The sequence below is a fragment of the Cebus imitator genome, unplaced genomic scaffold, assembly GCF_001604975.1.
Source record: "Cebus imitator isolate Cc_AM_T3 unplaced genomic scaffold, Cebus_imitator-1.0 Scaffold432, whole genome shotgun sequence".
NCBI classification, from domain to species: Eukaryota; Metazoa; Chordata; class Mammalia; order Primates; family Cebidae; genus Cebus; species Cebus imitator.
Window position 1 is genome coordinate 509,532 of NW_016107747.1, and position 23,756 is coordinate 533,287.

The following is a 23,756-nucleotide window of genomic DNA, read 5'->3' on the forward strand; positions in this document are numbered from 1 at the left end:
AAAAAAAAAAAAAAAAAAAAAAAACAACCTCACACAAAGTCATGTAGCTTGTAAGTGGCAGAGCCAAGATTCAAAAACATGACAACCCACACAAAAACATGGACTTTTAACAATGCATGCCATGTTGCCTGGTAATGGCCGTTTCTGCATTTACAAATGAGGTAACCATTTGTAAATAACCAATGGCCAAATTTGAACATAAACTAAATCATATAATCATTTGGGAGAATTATTTTTAGATAATTTTGGTGGCACAATTATATTTTTAAATTATTTTTTTTAAAAAAAGAAAACCTTATAAACTCATCCAGAGGCATGGAGTACAGAATAACTCCATTAAAACCAGCATGCCATATCCCAGGTCATCTGGGAATAAATGACTCCTAAGCCATACATCGCCTTTTCTCAGTGTGCTGGTCCGTTTCTGCAGACTACAGTTTCAGAGTGTAAAATGACCCCAAGACTCACTCTTATCATCTAAATGCCACCTAGAAAAGTCTAGGCCAAAAATATATGAATTCTAAGTCTTTGGTGAAAAGGATGAAATCTATTTTAAGGCAGTCAGTCCTAATTATTCAGGTAAATAAGGGAACAGGACTTCAAACAGCAAAATGAGAATTTCAAATGTGTCTATATTTCCCTTAGTCATAAAATCAATGACACCTGTCAGATACATACGTACTTGTGACTGCCTCCTTTGTTGCCCCAACTTGTGCCTTTAGAACTTGACCAGTGACTTTTCCAGATGGGAGGAGTGATGGGCCTGAGCTGGCAGTGATAAGTGGAGAGGTGTGTGAATGATTGCCTGCTCCTCTGAAGTTAAGCATGCGTCAACACAACAGAATGAGAGTTCTCGTTTCTGAGAGCATCTGTACACTTGTGCATGTGTGTGTAAGCTAGACCAGCTGACTTTGCTTTTTTAATGGAAGTCCTGGTTTGCATAATATACTGTCATGGGAGGGATTTTCAGATGCCTGAGACTTTTCTTTATTTCTTTCTAAAAATTATATTTGTGGAGTAATTAGGATATGCAAAGCATGGTACAAACTTTAATTTTCTCAAAAACCTTGTAAGGTTGTAGTATATTATTACATGTTTTTAAGATAATGAAACTGACATGGAGAAGACCCAGGGTCACAGAGTTAACAAATGACAGAAGGCAGGACTCAAACTCTGAATATTCTCTGATAATCACTGTTCTACAATACCTAAAATGAAAAAAAAAAAAGGTAAATTCTATCTAATTCATGTATAGTTGCTTACTTTTGGAAGAAAACATTCTCTGGTGGCTTCATTCAGAAGGAATAGCCATTGGCTGAGAAGCTCATTCTTCATACAAGGTCCAAGGGTCTTTAGTGAGCTGGTTGACAGATGCCTTCATGTTTCTGCTAGACCCTCATCTCTAATGACCAGTTCTTCTGAAGGTGCTAGACAAAGCTGGGTTCGAATCTTTCCTCTACCACTTATTGACCGTCCTTTCTTAGCCAACTCATTGACCCTCTCCAGGCCCTGGTTTGCTCATTTATAAAATGGAAATGATGATAATTCTACCCTCATAGTCATACACGGAAGAATAAATGAAAGAAGACAAGCGTAGAGCTGAGCACAAGACCCAAAGCAAACTGAGTGCTTGATTAAATACTCAGAAAGTGGAAACGCCAAAAGAAAGCACTGCCGATCTCATGGGAAGCCATTATAAAAAATGTCAACTTGAAAAATATTAGCTACAGTTCATCTGGACAAAACCTCACACATAAAGTAGCCTCAGTTGTACATGTGGTTTGCCTATGGAGAACACATGATTAATTTTGGCCCCTGGACAAATTTCAAGGCAGGCCCCTGGATAACTCATGCATATCTGGAGATTTCTCACAAATGCCATGAAAGTCAGCATAGCAGCCTCACAGCATATCTAATCCCAGTCCAGATGGCCCAAGTCCTTCAGAATCTCCCTTCTCTAAGTTTCCTTTCCACCCCTGCTTCTCCCTAAGGTTACTGGAGGACATTTGGTGTTGTGGCTTAAGTCCCTTGCCAAAGTCAGGCTATTCTCTGGGGATGCTTCCTTGGAAATTCGGCTGGATCCTTAATTCCTTCCATATATTGTCCATAAGAAAGTGAGCCAGCTTCCCCTCTTCTGCCATTCTAAGGAAATTATTTCACAGACTTGAAGATGAGAGCTTGGCTGTATTGACATTTCCAGAAGATACACAGCATCATTGTGAGCTATGGGTATATTTTATCCACACTCCTGCCAGATTGTCTTGTAAGAAAATTTTTTCGAAGGCCCTGTCTCCCTAAGTAAGATGAATTTAGACTACAAGTAAAATAATCACACCTTGGGTTTGACTACATTTTAGAGTTTTCAAGGCACATCATCCACATTTAGCTTCTGTGATTCTCATGCTAGTCCTGAAAGTTGGGAGAGGCCCAATTTTTAGAAATTTTGTAGATGAAATATACTCCTTTAGAAAATAGTTCTGAGGGATATTTTAGAAAAAGATTCAGATTTTGCTTGTTTATAAAGAGAAAACTGGAAAAACAGTAATGTATGGTTTACAGTAAAAATATTTCACTAACATGGTAAGTTAACCCTTTGGCTTCTACTAGAACATTTGTGGAAATCTTTTTATTTTTCTTTATTTTTAGAGATAGGATCTTAGTCTGTTGTCCAGGCTGGAATACAGTGGTGTGATCACAGCTCAGTGGAGCCTCAAACTCCTGGGCTCAAGTGATCCCCCTGCCTCAGCCTCTCAAGTAGCTGGGACTACAGGCACACATGGCTAACTTTCTACATTTTCTGCAGAGATGGGTCTACTATGTTGCCCAGACTGATTTTGAACCACTGATCTCAAGTGATCCTCCCACCTCAGCCTCCTAAAGTGTTAAGATTACATGAGCCACCACACCCAGCAATGCTTTTCTTTATGTTTAACAGAGAGTGTTGGTTGGCCTTTTTAAAGAAACTGAAATGCTGTAGTTGGAAAACAGAGATCATGGTAACATAGCAGGTAATGGTTAGTCAACTCCAAACTCCAAAGAGGATCACAAACTCCAAAAAGTTAGAAATGTTCATCTAATTAATCTTTACAATTCCTAATACATTATGGCTGAGAACCCTAGAAGTGTTTTTGGTGGTGACAGGCAAAGAATACAAAATATATGCTGTTGTCTGCACTTGTAGTTTCAAGTTTGGTTGTTTAATCAGGGACCTCAATCTTCATCAGAAATTCTAAGAAGTTTGGCACTGGGTTCCTGGTGGAGAATAGGATGCCCCCAAATTTCAAACATGCTTATGCAGTGCAAAATCCTGTTAAACTACTGTAAACATATTGGTAAAGGAAGAATGTGGTGTTTATATGACCAGTTCTTAGTTCTAAGAAGGAAGAGAAGCATCTCAAACAAGCTGGTCAGTTCTTATCTTTTAGAACTGCCCATGATGGAGTAAAGAAACTGGATTTACCTCACAACTGTAATAAACAAAAGAAAAAAGCAAACAAAATATATGAAATAACTTTTTTTTATTGTACTTTAGGTTCTGGGGTACATGTGCAGATCATGCAGGATTATTTCATAGGTATACACATGGCAATGTGGTTTGCTGCCCCCATCCTCCCGTCACCTATATGTGGCATTTCTCCCCATGTTATCCCTCCCCGACCTCCCCACCCCCATCACTGTCCCTCCCTTGCCCCCCCCAATAGACCCCAGTGTGTGATGCTCCCCTCCCTGTGTCCGTGTGTTTTCATTGTTCAACACCTGCCTATTAGTGAGAATATGCGAGGCTTGATTTTCTGTTCTTGTGTCATTTTGCTGAGAATGATGGTTTCCAGGTTCATCCATGTCCCTACAAAGGACACAAACTCATCATTTTTTATGGCTGCATAGTATTCCATGGTGTATATGTGCCACCATGTCCAGTCTATCATTGATGGGCATTTGGGTTGGTTCCAGGTTTTTGCTATTGTAAACGGTGCTGCTATGAACATACGTGTGCATGTGTCTTTATAATAGAATGATTTATAATCCTTTGGGTATATACCCAGTAATGGGATTGCTGGGTCAAATGGAATTTCTATTTCTAGGTCCTTGAGGAATTGCCACCCTGTCTTCCACAATGGTTGAACTAGTTTACACTCCCACCATCAGTGTAAAACTGTTCCTATTTCTCCACATCCTCTCCAGCATCTGTTGTCTCCAGATTTTTTAATGATCGCCATTCTAACTGGCGTGAGATGGTATCTCAATGTGGTTTTGATTTGCATTTCTCTAATAATCAGTGATGATGAGCATTTTTTCATATGTTTGTTGGCCTTATATATGTCTTCTTTTGAAAAGCATCTGTTCATATCCTTCACCCATTTCTGGATAGGTTTGTTTGTTTTTTTCTTGTAAATCTGTTTTTGTTCTTTATAGATTCTGGATATTAGCCCTTTGTCAGATGGGTAGATTGCAAACATTTTTTCCCATTCTATTGTTTGCCGATTCACTCTAATGATTGTTTCTTTTGCTGTACAGAAGCTCTGGAGTTTAATTAGGTCCTATTTGTCTATTTGGCTTTTGAAGCCAAAGCTTTTGGTGTTTTAGTCATGAAGTCCTTGCCTATGCCTATGTCCTAAATGGTTTTGCCTAGGTTTTCTTCTAGGGTTTTTATGGTGTTAGGTCTTATGTTTAAGTCTTTAATCCATCTGGAGTTAATTTTAGTGTAAGGTGTCAGGAAGGGGTCCAGATTCTGCTTTCTTCACACTGCTAGCCAGTTTTCCCAGCACCATTTATTAAACAGGGAATCCTTTCCCCATTGCTTGTTTTTGTCAGGTTTGTCAAAGATCAGATGGTTATAGCTGTGTGACATTGCCTCCAGGGCCTCTGTTCTGTTCCATTGGTCTGTATCTCTGTTTTGGTACAAGTACCATGCTGTTTTGATTACTGTAGCCTTGGTAGTTGTGGACTGCCTCAGTAGTGGTGGTCGCCCTTCTCCCCACTGAGCTGGACCATCCTGGGTCCAGCTGTGCTTGCTGTGAAACTCTCAATCCAGATAATTTCAGGTTGCTTGTTTTGTGGGGGTGGTACCCGCCGAGCCAGGTCGCCTGGCTCCCTGTCTCTGCCCCCTCCATTTCAGTTGAATGGGAGGCTCTGTCTCCCAGACGTTTCAGGCACCAGTTGCAACAGCCACCTACATTTGTGTGAGTTTCTGTGTGCCAACCTGGCACCGGCTGAAACCACCATGCTGAAAACTCGTGGCGCTTTTTGGCCTGGGAATCTCCTGGTCTGTGGGCAGTGAAAATTTGTTTGGAAATGCAGTGGGCACTCACCCTCTGCATTGTTGTTGCTGGAAATTGTGCTCTGGAGCTGTTCCTATTCGGCCATCTTGGATCCTCCTGAAATAACAACTTTTAAGACACTGGGCATTAGGAAATGAAATACAGTAATCTTTAGAGAAAGGAATCAAATGAGATGAATGCTACAAGAGCTCCAACTTATAGCCTTGAGTGTTTTCAGGCCATGGTACAAGAAGAGGGCATTGAGGAGGAGCCTGATGAGCTCCTGGAGCTGAGGAGTCAGAGCTGGGAGAACAGGGAGACCAAGGCAGTGAGAGCTGACAGGGTGGAATACCAGAGAGGGATAACTGCACAGAGAGTAAACCCCAGAGGTCTGCAGAGACTCTCTCTGGATTATTCAGGAGAGTGTTGATAGCACATGCAGGTGAAGGAATTACCTGAGACCAGGGAAAGAATCCTTTAAAATAGTGCTGCTTGCTCAACAGGGCTAGAAATTGTGCTTTTTCTCACCAGCAAGACTGGAAATTACTATAATTCACATAGTAATGGGTAGAAAACTTAAGAAGGTCTTGGCTCAGTAATAGGAAATAATTAGCCCTGAGTTATTAGGCTCACCAGCAAATCACAACAGCAAGATCCAAAAGGATGAGACTCTTTCCATGCAACTTAATTGCCTCCCAGAACAAAGCACATGGATATTTACAAGAATACAAACTATTTCACGCTCAAAAAGAAAAATTTTGCAATGTCTGGCATAATAAGAAGCAGAAGGGTACAACACCTAATAAAGAGTATAATCACTCAAAACCAAACCGCAACAGACACAGGTGTTAAAATTAGCAAAGATACCAAAACAGTTGTCGTAACTTATTCAATATATTAAAAAGTTAAGTGGAGATGCGAAAGATATAAAAAGAAGATCCCAATAAAATTTGTAGAGTTGAAAACCATAGTGTCTAAGATGAACAATACACGGAATGGTATAATGGCAGATTAGATGTGGCTTAAAAAAAAAAAGATTGGCAAACTTGAAAACAGAGCAAGAGAAATTCTCAAAAATAAAACACAGAGGAAAACAAATTAAAAAAATGAAGAGCATTAGTGAGTTTCAGGATCTTCTCCCAATAATTGATAAAAAAATCAGCAGGAATATAATAGGTTTGAAAAACAGTATCAACTAATTTGACTTAATTGACATTTGTAGAACCGTCTACCAGTAGTAGAATATATAATCTTTTCAAGTGCACATGAAACATTTACCAAGATAGACCATATTGTGGACCATAAAGTAATGCTCAACATTTTAAAGGTTTCGGGTGATAGCAAATATGTTCTCTGACCAAAGCAGAATTAAATTAGGAATCAATAGCAGAAAGATCTTTGAAAACTCCCCAAGTATTTGGAAACCAAATAAAGCACTTTTAAATAATCTAGAGTCAAAGAATAAATAAAAGGGGAAATTAGAAAGTATAATATTTTGAAATAAAATAAAATTGGTGTGCCAGAATTTGAGGTTCCAGTTAAGCAGTACTTAGGAGGAAATAAATTGAATTAAATGCCTTTATTGACAAGGAAGAAATGTTGCAAATCAATGATCACAACTCCTACCTTAAGAAATCAGAGAAAGAAGAACCAGATAAACCCAAGGTAAGCGGAAGAAATAAAATAATAAAAATAAAGTGGAATTCAGTGAAATTTAAAAAAGAAAAACAATAAAATCAATAAATCTAAAAGTTATTTCTGTGAGATCAATGAAATTGATAAAACTATAATCAAACTCACCAGGAAGAAAGAGAAGACACAACTTTTTAATATCACAAATGAGAGAAGAGATGTATTCCAAATATATTAAAAGGATAACCAGGGAATATTATAAATAATCTTTTGCATATAAATCAGCTTAGGTAAAATACACAAATTTCTTGCAATGCACAACCAAAGCTTACTCAAGAAGAAATAACCTAAGTAGCCTTATACCTATTAATGAGATTAAATTTGTAGTTCAAATCTTCCCATAAAGAAAACTCCAGGTATGCATGATTTCACTGGTGAAATCAACTAAAAGTTTAAGAAAGAAATAATACCAATTCTGTGAAAACTCTTTCAGGACATTAAAGAAAAGGGCATATTTTACAACTCACCTATTTCATTATTTTTAATTTTTTTATGAATACATAATAGTTATATAATACATATTTTTGGGATACATGTGATATTTTGATACAAGCATGCAGTGTGTAATGATCAAATCTGGATAACTGGGGTATCTGTCAATAAAACAGTGGTTAACAGAGGCTGGGAAGGCTAGTGGGGAGGGGGAAATAAAGAGGAGCTGGTTAATGGGCACAAAATACTTATTAGAAGAAATAGGATTTAGTGTTCTCATGGTTAAAAATAATTTATTGTATTCTTTAAAGTTAACACTAGTTAACAATAATTTATTGCATATTTCAAAATAGCTAGAAGAGTAGATTTGGAATGTTCTCAACTCATTTTTTGAGGCCAGATTACCTTGATACCAAAACCAGATGAAGACGTTACGTGAAAGGGAAAATACCGACCAGCTATAGGCCATCATTCACAAGGATGTGAACATAGATGCAAAATTCTAAAAAAATTTTAGCAAGTTAAATCCAACAACAGATTTTTAAAAAGATGATATGGAATTTATACTGGAAGGCAGGGCTCATTTAATGATCAAAAATTACCTAATAGAGTATTTACACTGTTAATAACTTCACGCGTGGTGGTGGGGTATTCTTTTTTGAATTTTATTTCTATATTAGGCTTATAGAATTAATACAGGTTGACTCATTTGTTTTTGTGAGAATTAATAAATGTAGAAGTATCTAATAAAGGGTTGAGTAGAAATGGAGATCAATACATTTCTGCTAGTTAAAAATCTCCTTTTTTGCTTGATTAGGTTCACAAATTCACTTCTTTCATAGAAGCAAAGAACATCGGCCATCTACTTCCTGGCTTTCTGAGCTGGCATTTCCTGTTGTGGCCTTACCAATTAGCCATCATTCATATGATTGTAGACACGCTTCTTCATGATCCCTTAGGCTTAGAGCAGAGCTACTTGAAGTGCTGGTCTGCAGCAAGATAAGAAACTTGCCTCAGAATGTAAATCAAGGCAATGTTTTCTTCATTGAGAAAGTCTTGCTATGAAGATAAATAAATAAATAAATAAATAAATAAATGTCAGCTGACCTAATCAGCGTGCTTAGTGATATAGTTGACTTACATCATGGTGCAAACTCCTTACCTTAAAATGGGCTGATGAACTGTTTGCAGGCACTTTGAGTGCCAGGTTTTTAAGAGTATGTCATGTCTCACACAGCATTTAGATTCCAAAGTCAGCACTTGTTTATACTTGCTCTCATGACATTTCTCTATGGTGCATACTTTGAACACATATATAAATGTTTTTGTGTTTGTGCCACCAATAAATGTAACTTCAACATCTATACTTTATCTTGAGGTCATTATGTATAATTTCATGCAAATATGTACTCCAAACTTTTAGCCATGTAGAGTACATTGAAAATGATCGTTTCTCATCTTGCATATTAAAATAGCTGGAGGATAAATCAATCCTTTCACAAAGATCTGAGATAGGATGGCAAATGGGTTTCTTCATATGTGACAATACATGTCGTATGGTAATGGTTCTGCATGCACTATGTAGGTACATATTTGGAGAGTGTGTCTGGGAACAAGCACCGTGATTGATTATTGATGATTCCATGAGTATGGAAATGAAGCATGGTAATACCCTCATACTGTGTATTTGCTACCTATGACTAGGAGTTTCAAGATTATCTTTCTATTAAAAAGAATGACTTGAGTTCTTCTGTTGCAGGACATGAAAATCATGGCAGAAAAGAAGAACCAGATGAACCCAGAGATGCCTCATTTCAAGAATATTACATGGATGTGGCTTTCCTCATAGATGCTTCCCAAAGAGTAGGAAGTGATGAGTTTAAGGAAGTGAAAGCATTTATAACCAAAGTGCTTGATTACTTTCACATTGCCCCAGATCCACTGACCTCCACCTTAGGAGACAGGGTTGCTGTCCTGAGCTACTCTCCCCCAGGCTATATGCCTAACACTGAAGAATGCCCTGTCTACCTGGAATTTGATTTGGTTACTTACAACAGCATACACCAAATGAAACATCACCTCCAAGACTCTCAGCAGCTCAATGGAGATGTTTTTATTGGTCATGCCTTGCAATGGACAATTGACAATGTCTTTGTAGGAACCCCTAATCTGAGGAAAAACAAAGTTATCTTTGTAATATCTGCTGGTGAAACCAACCCTTCAGACAAAGAAGTCTTAAGGAATGTGTCTTTGAGAGCCAAGTGTCAAGGCTACTCCATATTTGTGTTTTCCTTTGGCCCTAAACACAATGACAAAGAATTAGAAGAATTAGCCAGCCACCCCCTGGATCATCACTTGGTTCAACTTGGCCGAACCCACAAACCAGATTGGCACTATATCGTCAACTTTGTCAAGCCATTTGTCCATTTAATCAGACGTAAGTCATTAATTCTCTTCAATTGCTTTTGCAACAGATTTAATGTTTCTGTGTACGATCCATTAGCAGACTTAGCAAAATGATCTTCACTTTAGTTAAGAGTAGTAGAGTATAAGTAATAGGAAGCAGTGAAAATTTTCAGAGGAAAATCCCATTACCATGAGCCTTGCTCCTGTACTGCCAGTTTCAGCCAAGAAATCCTCAAATGGATGAAAAGTGCCCTTTAGCCCTAATCTGTGGCTGTTTACTATGTGCCAGGTTCTTTAAATGGACTGTTTCATTTAACCCTCAGTGTAGTACTCAGAGGAAAATATTCATATCCCCATTTTACAAGTGAAAAGACTGAGATTCAGAAATGTTAAATAAACTGTTTAAAATCTCAAGCAATAATTGGTAAATTCTAGACTCAATCCCTCACACTCTGACCCCAGGGCTATGTTCTTGTCTAGTAAATCATACTTTAATTACTAAAGCCTTAGAAGGGTATACTGCTGTAATAAATAATATCTGACACTGCCCTCCACCTGATCCAAGGACTTCTGTTTTGTCTTGTCATTATAAATTAACCTTAGTTCTGACTTGAATTCTTACGAGCCTTGGGCACAAATCACTTCTAGAGCCCCTGTGCCAGACAGCTGGCTTAGACACAACTGCACAGGGAATTTTAAGGGTGTCTGTACACAGTGGGGCTTTGAGGGTGGCTGCGCCGGCCTCTGCCCATGTGTTGTGACTTTAGACATGCATATAGTAGCACATCCAAAACCTTGTAACATCAAACAAATCCTGGCCTGTGCTGCAAATTAGGAATGTGGCAGATGCTACATTGAATGGTTCTCTGCAGCTCCTGCAAGTTTACTAGAGAAAGGATCCGGGTTTTCTGGCAGGCATAAAGCCCCAGGGCTTACGTAGGTCTCGGGAATCTTGGAATTTAGGACTTATATTTACTAGCAGGTAAATGTGCCTTCTTCCAACCCCAAGATAAATAGGGCAGACCATTTCAATAGCTGATAGAGTCTTCTAGAAAGATCCTTTTTTTATGGGGAGAGAAATAATAGGAAGAATTTAGAGATGTCCTTAAAGTATATCACAAATTTGTGACAGGCATTGGAATTATTTATTCAATTACTGCTGTATCTTCTTGACTTTGCCAAGAACAAAGAATTTCAATGTCAGAGTGTGAGTATTTTTCTAAGTCAGTCATAAAAGTTGTTCTTGAAAACACTGCCAACCACATGAAAAGACAAATTGACTTTGGGTGATATAATAATGTAGATGGGTAAAATTTAGACTAACCAGCCCCACTCTCTCTCCAGGTGCCATCAACAAATATCCCACCAAAGATATGAAAGCCACATGTGTTAACATGACCTCTCCCAACCCGGAGAACGTTGGCACAGAAAACACTATATTGTGAGTTTAGAAATTCTAAGTTTGGGTAATATTACAATTGAAAATAGTCTTAAAAAAAAAACTGTGAAATGAATAGCATTTTAATTTTCAAGATGCGTGTGTGTGTGTGTGTGTGTGTGTGTGTGTGTGTGTGTGTGTGTGTTTTAAATGCCACTCATTTGTGATGATAGCACAGGTCTGAAATTAATCGCAGATAGAACAGGACTCATATTTGAAAGAACTATGTTTCCATTTCTGTTTCTTTTACCCAAAAAGCCTCCTATTAGTACCTTCTCATTAACTAGATAACGTAACTCTAATATTGAGTACTGTGAAAACAGAAAACTTAAATCAAATATTAGACGTAATAATTTTAGAGCAGAATAAAAACATAAAAAAACAAAACATTTGGCCCTTTAGAAGACAAAACACATATAAAGATTGGCAGGAAGGATTCTTTCAAGTTTGATCTTACAAAGTACAACCCTAAGTACTCAATACAAATTTAATGATGGAAATTATATTGGTTTTGAATTCTAAACTGCTGAGACAAATGTCTAATTTCCCTTCAGAATACTAGAAAATGGCACAAGCCAGGTTTTATTCACGAACTGCACTTGGACTATTCCAATCACATGCATAAGATGGATTCCTCTTATATTATCTGGTGGTATTTGCATTTAATCTTGCAGGGGACTTGGCTAAGTAATTTTTCATCTCTCTCCTCTATTACCTCAGACTTATTCCTGAGATATATGAAATAAAGACAGAAAATGGTGAGCTGTTTGATGACTTTGATTCCAAGGAACAACATTTCCTTGTATTAGAAAACAGTCATAGTAATGGTTCTGGGAAAGCTACTGATTTGATGCAGAAGTTATACCTGCTCTTTTCAACTCAGAAATTGGCAGTGAAAGACAAGGAAGAAGCACATTTAGAAGAAACTACAGCTCAAGTGGTTGATAAACAACAAGAAAAAGAAGGTAATCTTGAGTACCATAGAGTTGAAGACCCTCAAGTACCTTTGTTTGTTTGGATTTTCCCCTGGTGGAAGATGAGCAGTTAGAATTCAGTAGATCACGTAGAGATGACAGGATGTGGTTAGAAGAGGGGCTTATCATCTAAGGGTCCAAGGGGGCCCCCCCAAAATGAAGAGGCACGGGAGATAAAACTTCAGAAAGGCAAAAAATAGTCTTTGTTGACATATTCAGAATTATAAACAGGTATAAATCCTTGGTGTGGAGTCAGAGAATGGGGAAGTGAGAGGGATAAGAACAAGGACAGCATGTCCCAAGTAAGCAGGAGCAGCCACTATCCATGTGCTAAATGCGGGTGAAGGGGAACTGTGCAAGAAGTCTCTAGAGTTTTAATACTCAAGATCAGCTCTCTCTTTTAGCAACTAGGGCGTTCTTGGTTTGAGATGAAGGTCCCTAGCTGAGCCCCAGCCTCAGTGGGACCCGGAGAAGATAAGGCCGCTGTGGTTCCGAGATCTGTGTGGAGATTGTGGGCAGCTTTGTAGGCTGGCTGGGGAAATGGTTATGGACCTACAGCCAAAAGCAAAATAGATGTAGAGCTGGAAGTTATCGACTCTAGGGTAGCGATTTACAGTCCTTGCTGTGTCCCAGAGTCATGTGGGAAATGAATTTAAAGTAAATATTTCTGGGTATCTACTAAAGCTGAAAATATGTATATCCAATGAACCACCAATTTTACGTCATTGTATATATCCAATAGAAATATACATACTAACCAAAAATCATGTACTAAAATGTTTATAAAGGCACTATTTGTAGTGGCCGCAGAGTGGGAACAAAATGCCCAACAGCTGAATTGAAAAATAAATTTTGGGACATTTATATAACAAAATCCCATATAGCGGCATGTATGTATACTTCAAAAAAGTGTGTGTGTGTATGTGTGTATATATATATGTGTGTGTGTATATATATACACATATGTATATATATCTATATTTATAAATATCTATAAATAACTATATCTATATTTATAAATGTGTGTGTATATATATACATATATGTATATATATACACACACATTTATAAATATAGATATAGTTAAAACTATATATACACATGCATAAACTTATATATATATAGTTTTAGATATGGGTATAATTGTAGATACACCTGTATGTAGAGAGAACAAAATCAGCAAAATGATGGAAAATAAGAGAAATGAATATAGGAAAAATGGGAAACATATAGATAGAAGATACATAAAATAAAAATTGAATATAAGTATAATGAAATATCTAGTTCTCATTAAAATGGAATAAGTTCATTTTTGTTTCAAAATGGAATAAGCCCATATAACTTATCTTTTTCACTGATTACGACTGAAAATTCTGGATGAAATACAAAAAGCAACTACCTGAAGGCTCTGAAATGTAAGCAAAAGCACATATATTGTGAAGGGGCATGAGTTTCTCCTTTTCTTTTCTCTTTTCTTTTGAATAGGGTGTTTTTTAGATTTTAAAATCTGTAAATTTATATTTTTACCAATTTGGGGGAATTTTTCATCCTTATTTCCTCAAATATCTGCAAGAGTCTTTCTACTTCACTTATGGAATTCTAGTGAAACAAATGTTAGACCGTTTGATACTCAACAAGTCTCCAAGGTTCTGGTCGCTTTTTTCTCAATCTTTTTTCTCTTCAGTTTGTATAATTCATCTTTCTTCAAGTTCATTGACTCTTTTTCTTTTTCTTTTTTTTGAGATACAGTCTTGCTCTGTTGCCCAAACTAGGGTGCACCAGCATGATCATATGCTTTACCAACATCTGGAGGAAGGAATAAAGGGTGGATCAGAAACAGGGTTGGTTGAAGAGGAGGTGTATTGCTTTGCTTGGACTGCCATAACAAAGACCATAGACTGGGTGCCTTAAATAACATCAATTTATTTTCTCATAGTTGTGGAGGCTGAAAGACCAAGATCAAGGTGCCAGCCTATGAGGTTCCTGATGAGGGCTCTCTCCCTGGCTTGCAGATAGCTGCCTCCTCTCCTTGTCCTCACAGGATAGAAAGAGAATCCCTGTGTCTCCTTCTCTTTTTATAAGGATAACAATTCTGTCAAATCAGGGCTTGACCCTTATGACCTCTTTTAACCTTAATTGCCTCCTTAAAGGCCCTGTCTCCAATACAGTCACATGGGGTTAGGGCTTCACTATATAAAATTGTGGGCAGGAGACACATTTTAGTTTATAGCAGGAATATAATTAAAAATTGCTCACGCCTGTAATCCCAGCACTTTGGGAGGCCGAGGCGGGTGAATCTTGAGGTCAAGAGATCAAGACCATCCTGGCCAACATGGTGAAACCCCATCTCTACTAAAAATACAAAAATTAGCTGGCCGTGCTGGTGCATGCCTGTAGTCCCAGCTACTCGGGAGGCTGAGGCAGGAGAATTGCTTGAACCGGGGAAGCGGAGGTTGCAGTGAGCCGAGATCGCGCCACTGCACTCCAGCCTGGTACCTGGTGACAGAGCGAGACCCTGTCTCAAAAAAAAAAAAAAAAAATTGCTTTCAAGAGAGAACCCTATAAATTGGTGGTTCCCAAACTTGTCTATACATTAGAATCACCTAGTTATTTTTTTGAGAAGTACAAAGTCTAGCTTACATCCCATATCATATCAATTAAGTAAATTCTTTAGAAATAAGACACAGGCATCAGTTCTTTTCTTTTTTTTTTTTTTTTTTTTGAAGCTCTCAGATGATTTCAATGTGCATTCAAGTTTGCAAAACACTGCTATAAATCCTGGTTTAATCATTCCTGTTAGGTAGCTTTAGATATCTCAAGGTGGTTTGCTATTGAAATAAGATAACATTGCTAGAATCAAAATGATTATCATCAAGTACGCATCTTTGTTGTTAGTTATTACTGTATTCATTATTTTCTCTGAAAGTTTTCTGCACTTTTCTACTGTAATCGTATGTTATACATCTAGAAATAGATGATGTCTTTAAAACTTTTTCTCACAGATCTCGAGCCAACAGCTTGGGTTAGTTGTATTTGGCCACCCCTGCTCCCTGAAGCCAAGCTGGGTCTCTTCAGAAAACATTAGCTTGACTTTTTCTTGGAATCAAGAAAGCTTAGTGTCTGGAAATTACTGAGTTGTAGTTTATCTTTTTGCAAATAAGGAAATGGAAGCTACAGATATCTGAAGGATCTTACCTAAGAATTCACAGTAATTAATCTAATACTTTTTGGCATAGTGATTCATACTCTATAGAACACAAGTTTATCTTAAAGTTAGGCCATGAAACAGAAATAATAAAAGCTATCTCTGAGTTGTTGAAAAGTTGAAGATGATGCATATAAAGCTCAAAGTACACACTATGCCTAGAATATAATCAACTAGTGTTATCCCTATTTGAATTATTTAAGTCTGATCATCTATTTGACAATTAAAAATATAAATCCATCATGTAGAATTATCACTCTATGTTGTTTTGTTCATCTTTTGTTTACCTAAAGGGATTGAACGTTTCTTTTCACCTGTCCATTTGTTTGATATTTTCATTACATATTTCTACGTAAAGGACGGATTTTCTGTTTGCTCACTATAAAGTACATTTTCAAGATTTGGAACTGTATCTTTTTTTTTCTTTATGCCAAACCCAAGGCTTGTTTCTTTGTCTTTATTTTTCTAATATCGACTGTAGTGTTTCTCCAAGTATGGTCCCTGGACCAGCCATATCAGCATCACCGGGGAACCCATTAGAAATGCTGATTCTTGGATTGCACTCCAGGCCTACAGAATCAGAAACTCTGAAAGTGGAGCCTCCAGATGTTGAGAACCACTGACCTAGTATTATCAATATCAAGCGTAAATTAGACTTATTTCATAGGGGTCCTTTCATTGGATATTAAGTATTTGGGGAAAATCATTTCTCTAGAAATCACTGCTAAGTAGATATGGGTTTTTTCTGCAGGACTTTTTATTGTCTTTAATGAAATAACAAATTCCATTAATATTCTAAGAGAGCAACTGTAATCAAATCAATTTGGCCACAGGATATTGTAACATCCTTTGGATGTTACATTTTATAGGGCTAGTATTTTATAGAAAACACTTGAGGAAACAGGAGTTGAAAGAATGAACCCTGGAGCCAGCTATAAATTTGAATCCTATTTCTGCAATCATCATGTGATCTTGGGCATGTCATATTGCCTCTCTGAGCTTCCATTTCCTTATCTGCAAAATGGAGGTAATAATATAACCTATGTCATTGGCTAATGTGAGCAGTAAATGAATATGAAGTACTTCAAATAGCTCTTAGCATAGAGTAAAATCTTAATAAATGTTAGCTGTTATTTAAAATTGTGATCATGTTGATGATGTTAGTGATGGTGACAAATGATAACAGAGGTAGTGGTTTTGGTGAAAAGAACACCAGATCGGGAATGAGGAGACCCCAGTGCTAGTTTTAGTCCTGTTGCTAACTAGCTTTATGATCTTGAGAAGTCACCTGATTGCTCTGGTCCTAAACTTTCTTCTTGGTGTAATGAAAAGCTTGGATGAGGCCAGTGTTTTTTATACCGAGGTACACATACTGCGTGACACACAAAGACTTTCCAATGCATGGATTTCTAAAAGCTAGTCTCAAAGGGCTCCATCTACCTGAGAATGTATTTGTGTCCGAGGAATCACAGAAGGGCATCCTGTTCTGCGTCTGCTTTTAAAAACACCCCCCACTTCACACACAAAATATGGCACATCTCTCAGCTATTCTGAATCTGACTGTGGTGCTTTGCCCCAGATGTAAAACCCCTCTAGGGAGGCATTTGGGGTGGGGTGGAGTGGGGATTGTCAAACCAGGAACCATTTAAAAATATTCTATCTGTAGTCCTTCTTTAATCAAAACACCATAAACCCAGGGAGGCTTCAAATCTTTTCCATCCTGTGCATATTTCTGTCAAGGAAGAAGTGTCTTGTTAGAAATGGGGTATTTAAACTCGTGTTACAATGTTCTGAATTCAGGTGTATCATGGAATGAGGATGGTAGCAATGATGATAAATTTCATTTTGCAATTTGGCCCCTCCCATTCCCCAACTGTTTTCAAAAGTTGTGTCTCTCCTGACTGGGATTTCCATGAGAACAAACAGAGAGTGTATTGGAGATACACTAATGAAGAATGCTATGGCCTGAATGTTTATGTTCCCCCAAAGTTAGTATGTGGATGTCCTAACCCCCAAGATCATGGTATTAGGAGATAGGATGTTTGTGATTAAGTCATGGGGGTGGATCCCTTATGAATGGAATCAGTGTCCTTAGAATAAAGGACACATGGGGACTCCTCTCCCCTTCCACCATGTGAGAATTTAGTGAGAAGGTACCACATTTGAACCAGAAAGCAGGTCCCTCACTAGATGCTGAATGAGCCGGTGCATTGATCATAAACTTTCCAGCCTCTAGAACTGAGAGAAATAGGTTTCTTTGTTTATAAGACACCCAGTTTATGGTAATTTGTTATAGCAGCCTAAATGGACTAAAACAGAGAGCAAGCATTCTTTTATCAGGCCAAATAAATAAATATAAAAACCACACACACACACACACACACACACACATACACACACCCACCCAGAAAACAAAACAAAAACCCTCTATGGCAAGAGGTTTTTTTGTTTTGTTTTGTTTTTGAGACGGAGTCTTGCTCTGTCACCAGGCTGGAGTGTAGTGGCGGGATCTCGGCTCACTGCAACCTCTGCCTCCCAGGTTCAAGCGATTCTCCTGCCTCAGCCTCCTGAGTAGCTGGGTCTACAGGCGTGTGCCACCACATCCAGCTAATTTTTTGTATTTTTAGTAGAGACGGGATTTCACCGTGTTGGCCAGGATGGTCTTGATCTCCAGACCTTGTGATCTGCCTGCCTCAGCCTCCCAGAGTGCTGGGATTACAGGCATGAGCCACCGTGCCCGGCAAGAGCTATTAACCTATCTTAGAATAGAATCATAGTAAGATAGTACGATATCATCACAGGAACCCCCAATAACATCATTATTTCAACTGAAAGATGAGATTAGACTCCTTCAAAGGCAGAGCACGTGTGGATTGGCTTTTACAATAATGACCAGTTCTTCCAATTAGGCTATGTGGGGAACATTTCCCATAAAGTGAATGAATTAAATTGAAGCTTTAAAATTCTGAAGTAAAAACATACAGAACAGATGATTAAAATATTATTTTATCAAAAAATATACAAGTGTCAAGTGTGCTTAATTTAGCAATATTAAACTTTTCCAAACATTTTAGTTTTTCAAGTTAAATACAGTGCCTCTCAGTAAGAAAGTAACAGGTATAATGAATAGCCATTTGATAAATTTGATAAAGTACTTTTTTAAAATACTTCCCAGAAATTAGAAAATGTCATCTAAATGACTAGATGACTGATTCTTTTATAAAACCTTTTGAAAGATTTTTGGGTGATTTGGGGGCTATAATTCAGAAAGAATTTAAATAATTGTGTGACATTGCCCTGATAAAACTCCTTCAAGACCCATCGATGCAAATAATATTTATTAGTACATAAATATATAACAATAGATACTAATTCTATCAATTTTGATATTAAATCTTGCCTTACTCTAGCAAAAAACAGTAATAAAAATAACAGTGAAAAACTATCCATTTCATTAATAAGTATATTTCCAACAAAAATGTTTACTTCTTATCTTAATAGAATTACCAAAATTTAAATATATATGCTGTTTTGATAAATTCTAATCATAACACATCTTTAAAAAGTGTTAATACATAGAGGCTTGTAGTCATAGAAAATCAGAACATACATTTAAATATATATATATTTTGCAGAGAAGTAATAATTAGGCAAATAAAATATTTTAAAGCATATAAACATAGAGTTAGAATGAAATTCTATGGGGAAGATGGAACAGAAATACAAGTTTAAGGAGAGAAATGAACACTAAACTATCTGACATTTAAACATGAGCGTGTTTGCATATATTTTTAGTAAATAATGGTGGACTCTGTTGGATAAGAGGGAAATATTGAAGTTTTATTTTTAAATGTCAGTTTTTATAATATGTCACAACTTATATCTTTTTCAACCACTTAAACTTATAATGAAAAAAATAGATACTGACTTTAAAATGTTCAAGGTAGGAAGTAGATGCTTTGTTTTCCTTTGAGGTGTGGCTTTAAGCAAAAATTTTTAAAGACAACTAAGCTGGAAGCTTTCTAAGATTCTGTTTTAGACCAGCTTCCCCTGAAAAGCCAACCTTGTGTTGAAAATTTCTGTGCATGTGAGTTATTGAGGGAGTCCTCACAGGAGAACCAGTAAGGAAGAGAGGAAGCAAGACAGGGAAGGAGTGGAAGGCAAACAAGGATGTCATCTCAGGCAAAGTCCCATAGAGGGCAGCTTAAGCCTGTTCCTTCAAGAGAACTCAGGCATCTAAGAGGCTGCAGAGATTTCTTGAGCTGAGTCAAGAAAGTTGGGCTTATTATTATTATTATTATTTTAAATATCTATCTATCTACCTATCTAAGTTCTGGGATACATGTGCAGAACGTGCAGGTTTGTTACATAGGCGTACAAGTGCCATGGTGGTTTGCTGCATCCATCAACCTGTCATCTGTGTTAGGTATTTCTTCTAAAGCTATTCCTACCCTAGCCCCCCCCCACACCTCAACAGGCCCTGGTGTGTGATGTTCCTCTACCTGTGTCCATGTGTTCCCATTGTTATATCTCCCACTTATGAGTGGGAGCATGCAGTGTTTTGTTTTCTGTGCCTGTGTTAGTTTGCTGGGAATTATGGTTTCTAGCTTTATCTTTGACCCTGCAAAGGACATGAACCCATCCTTTATTACGGCTGCATATTATTCAATGGTATATATGTGCCACATTTTCTTTATCCAGTCTATCATTGATGGGCGTTTGGGTTGGTTCCAAGCCTTTGCTATTGTGAACAGTATCACGATAAACATACGTGTCTGTGTGTCTTTACAGTATAATGATTTATAATCCTTTGGGTATATGCCCAGAAATGAGATTGCTGGGTCAAATGGTATTTCTTGTTCTATATCCTTGAGGAGTCACCACACTGTCTTCCAGAATGGTTGAACTAATTTACACTCCCACCAACAGTGTAAAAGCATTCCTATTTCTCCACATCCTTTCCAGCATCTGTTGTTCCCTGACCTTTTAATGATCTCCATTCTAACTGGTGTGAGATGGTATCTCATTGTGGTTTTGATTTGTATTTCTCTAATGACCAGGGATGATAAGCTTTTTCATGTTCGTTGGCTGCATAAATGTCGTCTTTTGAGAAGTGTCTGTTCACATCCTTTGTCTGCTTTTTGATGGGGTTGTTTTTTTTTCTTGTAAATTTGTTGAAGTTCCTTGTAGATTCTGGATACTAGCCCTTTGTCAGATGCAAAATTTTTCTCTCATTCTGTAGGTTGCCTGTTCACTCTGATGATAGTTTCTTTGGCTGTGCAGAAGCTCTTTAGTTTAACCAAATCTCATTTGTCAATTTTGGCTTTTTTGCCATTGCTTTTGGTGTTTTAGTCATGAAGTCTTTGCCCGTACCTGTGTTCTGAATGGTATTGCCTAAGGTTTTCATTTAGGATTTTTATGGTTTTAGGTCTTATGTTCCAGTCTTTAATCCATCTTAATTCTTGTATAAGGTGTAAAGAAGGGGTCCAGTTTCAGTTTTCTCCATATGGCTAGCCAGTTTTCCCAGCACCATTTATTAAGTAGTGAATCCTTTTCCCATTATTTGTTTTGTCAGGTTTGTCAAAGATCAGATGGTTGTAGATGTGTAACGTTATTTCTGAGGCCTCTGTTCTGTTACATTGGTCTCTATATCTGTTTTGGTACCAGTACCATGCTGTTTTGGTATATATTTAGTATAGTTTGAAATCAGGTAGTGTGATGCCTCCAGCCTTCTTCTTTTTGCTTAGGATTGTCTTGGCTATACAGGGTCTTTTTTGGTTCTATATGAAATTTAAAGTAGTTTTTTCTAATTCTGTGAAGAAAGTCAATGGTATCTTGATGGGGATAGCATTGAATCTATAAATTTCTTTGGGCAATATGGCCATTTTCATGATATTGATTCTTCCTATCCATAAGCATGGAATGTTTTACTATTTGTTTGTGTCCTTTTATTTCCTTGAGCAGTGGTTTGTAGTTCTCCCGAAGTGATCCTTCACAGCCCTTGTAAGTTGTATTCCTAGATATTTTATTCTCTTTGTAGCAATTGTGAATGGGAGTTCACTCATGATTGTGCGCTCTTGTAGGTGTAAAGGAATGCTTGCCTATTGTTAGTGTAAAGGAATGTTTGTGATTTTTGCACATTGATTTTGTATCCTGATACTTTGCTGAAGTTGCTTATTAATTCACCAAGGTTGAAATGAAAGAAAAAATGTTAAAGGCAGCCAGAGAGAAGAAAGGTTGGGTTGCCACAAAGGGGAGCCCATCAGACTAACAGCAAATCTCTCTCAAGAAACCTTAGAAGCCAGAAGATAATGGTGGCCAATATTCAACTTTCTTAAAGAAAAGGATTTTAACCCAGAATTTCATATCCAACCAAACTAAGCTTTATAAGCAAAGGAGAAATAAAATTTCTTTACAGACAAGCAAATGCTAAGAGATTTTTGTCACCACCAGGCCTGCCTTACAAGAGCTTCTGAAAGAAGCACTAAATGGAAAGAAAAAACCAGTACCAGCTACTGCAAAAACCTACCAAATTATAAAGACCATCAACACTATGAAGAAACTGCATCAACTAATGGCCAAAATAACCAGCTAGCATCATAAAGACAGGATCAAACTCACACACATGACAATATTAACCTTAAATGTAAACAGGCTAAAGCCCCAGTTAAAAGACACAGACTGGCAAATTGGATAAAGAGAAGGTCGGCCTCTCTTACCTCCTCCTAGGTCATTGATTGGTCAAGAGTTGCTCTCAGGAGGAATGTAAACTCCAGGTGCTCATGGCGCATATGGTTAAAGCAGATCCAGTAGCTAACAGCAGTCCTCAAAGAATAGTAGGTGCTGATGTTGGAAGCAAAAGCTCACACGGCAGTGGTTGGAGAGGGAGGCCAAGAAGAGGAAGACAGAAAAGGAAGGAATGTTGTCCTAGAAATTAATGTTGAGAAAAGAAAGATTAGAGGGATTCTGGGAAGAACCTTAACATTGTCTATTGCATACCCCTTCAAGTACCTATTTAATAATAGCAGCCACTAGATTTGCTAAGCATGGAATGTCAAATCATTAATGTACCAATGTTTTTCCAGAAAGAATGATGTCTAGGATTCTCCTTATATATTGCTCATTTATATCTATTATCATATTACCCTGAGTTGGACTTCTATTTTGACCATTGAAAATGACAAAAATCTTGTATTTGTTTTATATGTGGCATATAAAGGAGTAGGCTCTGGAGGAACATTTTGAACAAATACAGTAACATTAAAAGCAATGAATATTTCTATATTTTGCAGATGGTGAAGATACAAGGTCATCATAGGAGAAAGAAGATAGCTCCACTGACATATATAATCCCATGTGGTTCTAACCAGAATGTATAATCATCTATTAGAAGTAGAGTGGTAAATGACAGGGACTTTTCACAAAAACAGTTGGCTAATAGCATGCTAAATTTGTTCTCCATCTCAAATCTGAGGAGAAGAATTTTCTGAGTGAAGACATCAGTAAGAAGACCTGAGAAACCAGGAATGATTTCATTTCTCCTGAGAACTGGGGAAACCTACCTATAAGAGTTAACTTTTCTTTGAAAGCTCTGCACAGTTCAGGCATCAATTTTGATGATGTATCTGCCTGGGAAAGATTGTCATTATTTTCCTCACATCTATATCTCAGATTGGACTCTTCTAAAAGCATTTAGAATTGGAATTTCCTATGAATATCTTCTACCCATTCTTAAAACTGGAAAGCCATGCCCATGTCTTCGCTAGGATGACCCTAACATTTCATCTAGCGCTGATTGTCTTCTAAAACCCACCTGTCAGGCTGCAATTACCAATAGTTAATGCTTTCTCTTCACCAGGACGTTGACAAAAGAATGGAATTGGTGAAGAAAAAAAAGCTGAGAAGAGGGTAATTTTATGAACCTCTATTTTGTGCTGTAATCTTTTGTTTATATTTTGACATGCTTTGCTTTGTGTATACTGAATTTTTGCAGCAAAATACGGAAAAGTACGTGCTCTATACGACCAGAGACATTCTTGGGAATTACAGTGTAGCAAGAGATAATTTCTGAAATAAAAATAAGTCTGACTTGGAAATTTGTTTTGCTCATTATTATTTAACTACAGTCTAACCCAGCCCTAATAGAACACCAGTAGGAGGACTAAACATATTTGGAACATTTACATAAAATGTAAAATCAGCCAACAGTGAATTTGTTTTAAAAATCATTCAGTTTGGTTAAGGTAACAAGTAATTACCAAGTCGATGAGCATCTATTATGTTAAAAAATGAAATGACTATGTTAATGGGATAAGCCTATAGGCTATTTTGTACTTTTCCCATGTAACTTT

At 37.3% G+C, this 23,756-nt stretch overlaps 1 protein-coding gene across 1 annotated transcript in view; it reads left to right on the forward strand.

Annotated features, from left to right (window-relative positions):
- The window catches only part of COL6A5 (collagen type VI alpha 5 chain), a 93,606-nt gene extending 70,105 nt beyond the window's left edge, over positions 1 to 23,501 (forward strand). Inside the window, exons 37-40 of the mRNA XM_017510150.2 lie at positions 9,142 to 9,819; positions 11,133 to 11,229; positions 11,947 to 12,191; positions 22,698 to 23,501. Of these exons, the coding sequence (XP_017365639.1) occupies positions 9,142 to 9,819; positions 11,133 to 11,229; positions 11,947 to 12,191; positions 22,698 to 22,723 (1,046 nt within the window). The 3' untranslated portion in view covers positions 22,724 to 23,501. The remainder of the gene's footprint in view (positions 1 to 9,141; positions 9,820 to 11,132; positions 11,230 to 11,946; positions 12,192 to 22,697) is intronic.
- The last annotated feature ends 255 nt before the right edge of the window (positions 23,502 to 23,756 follow it).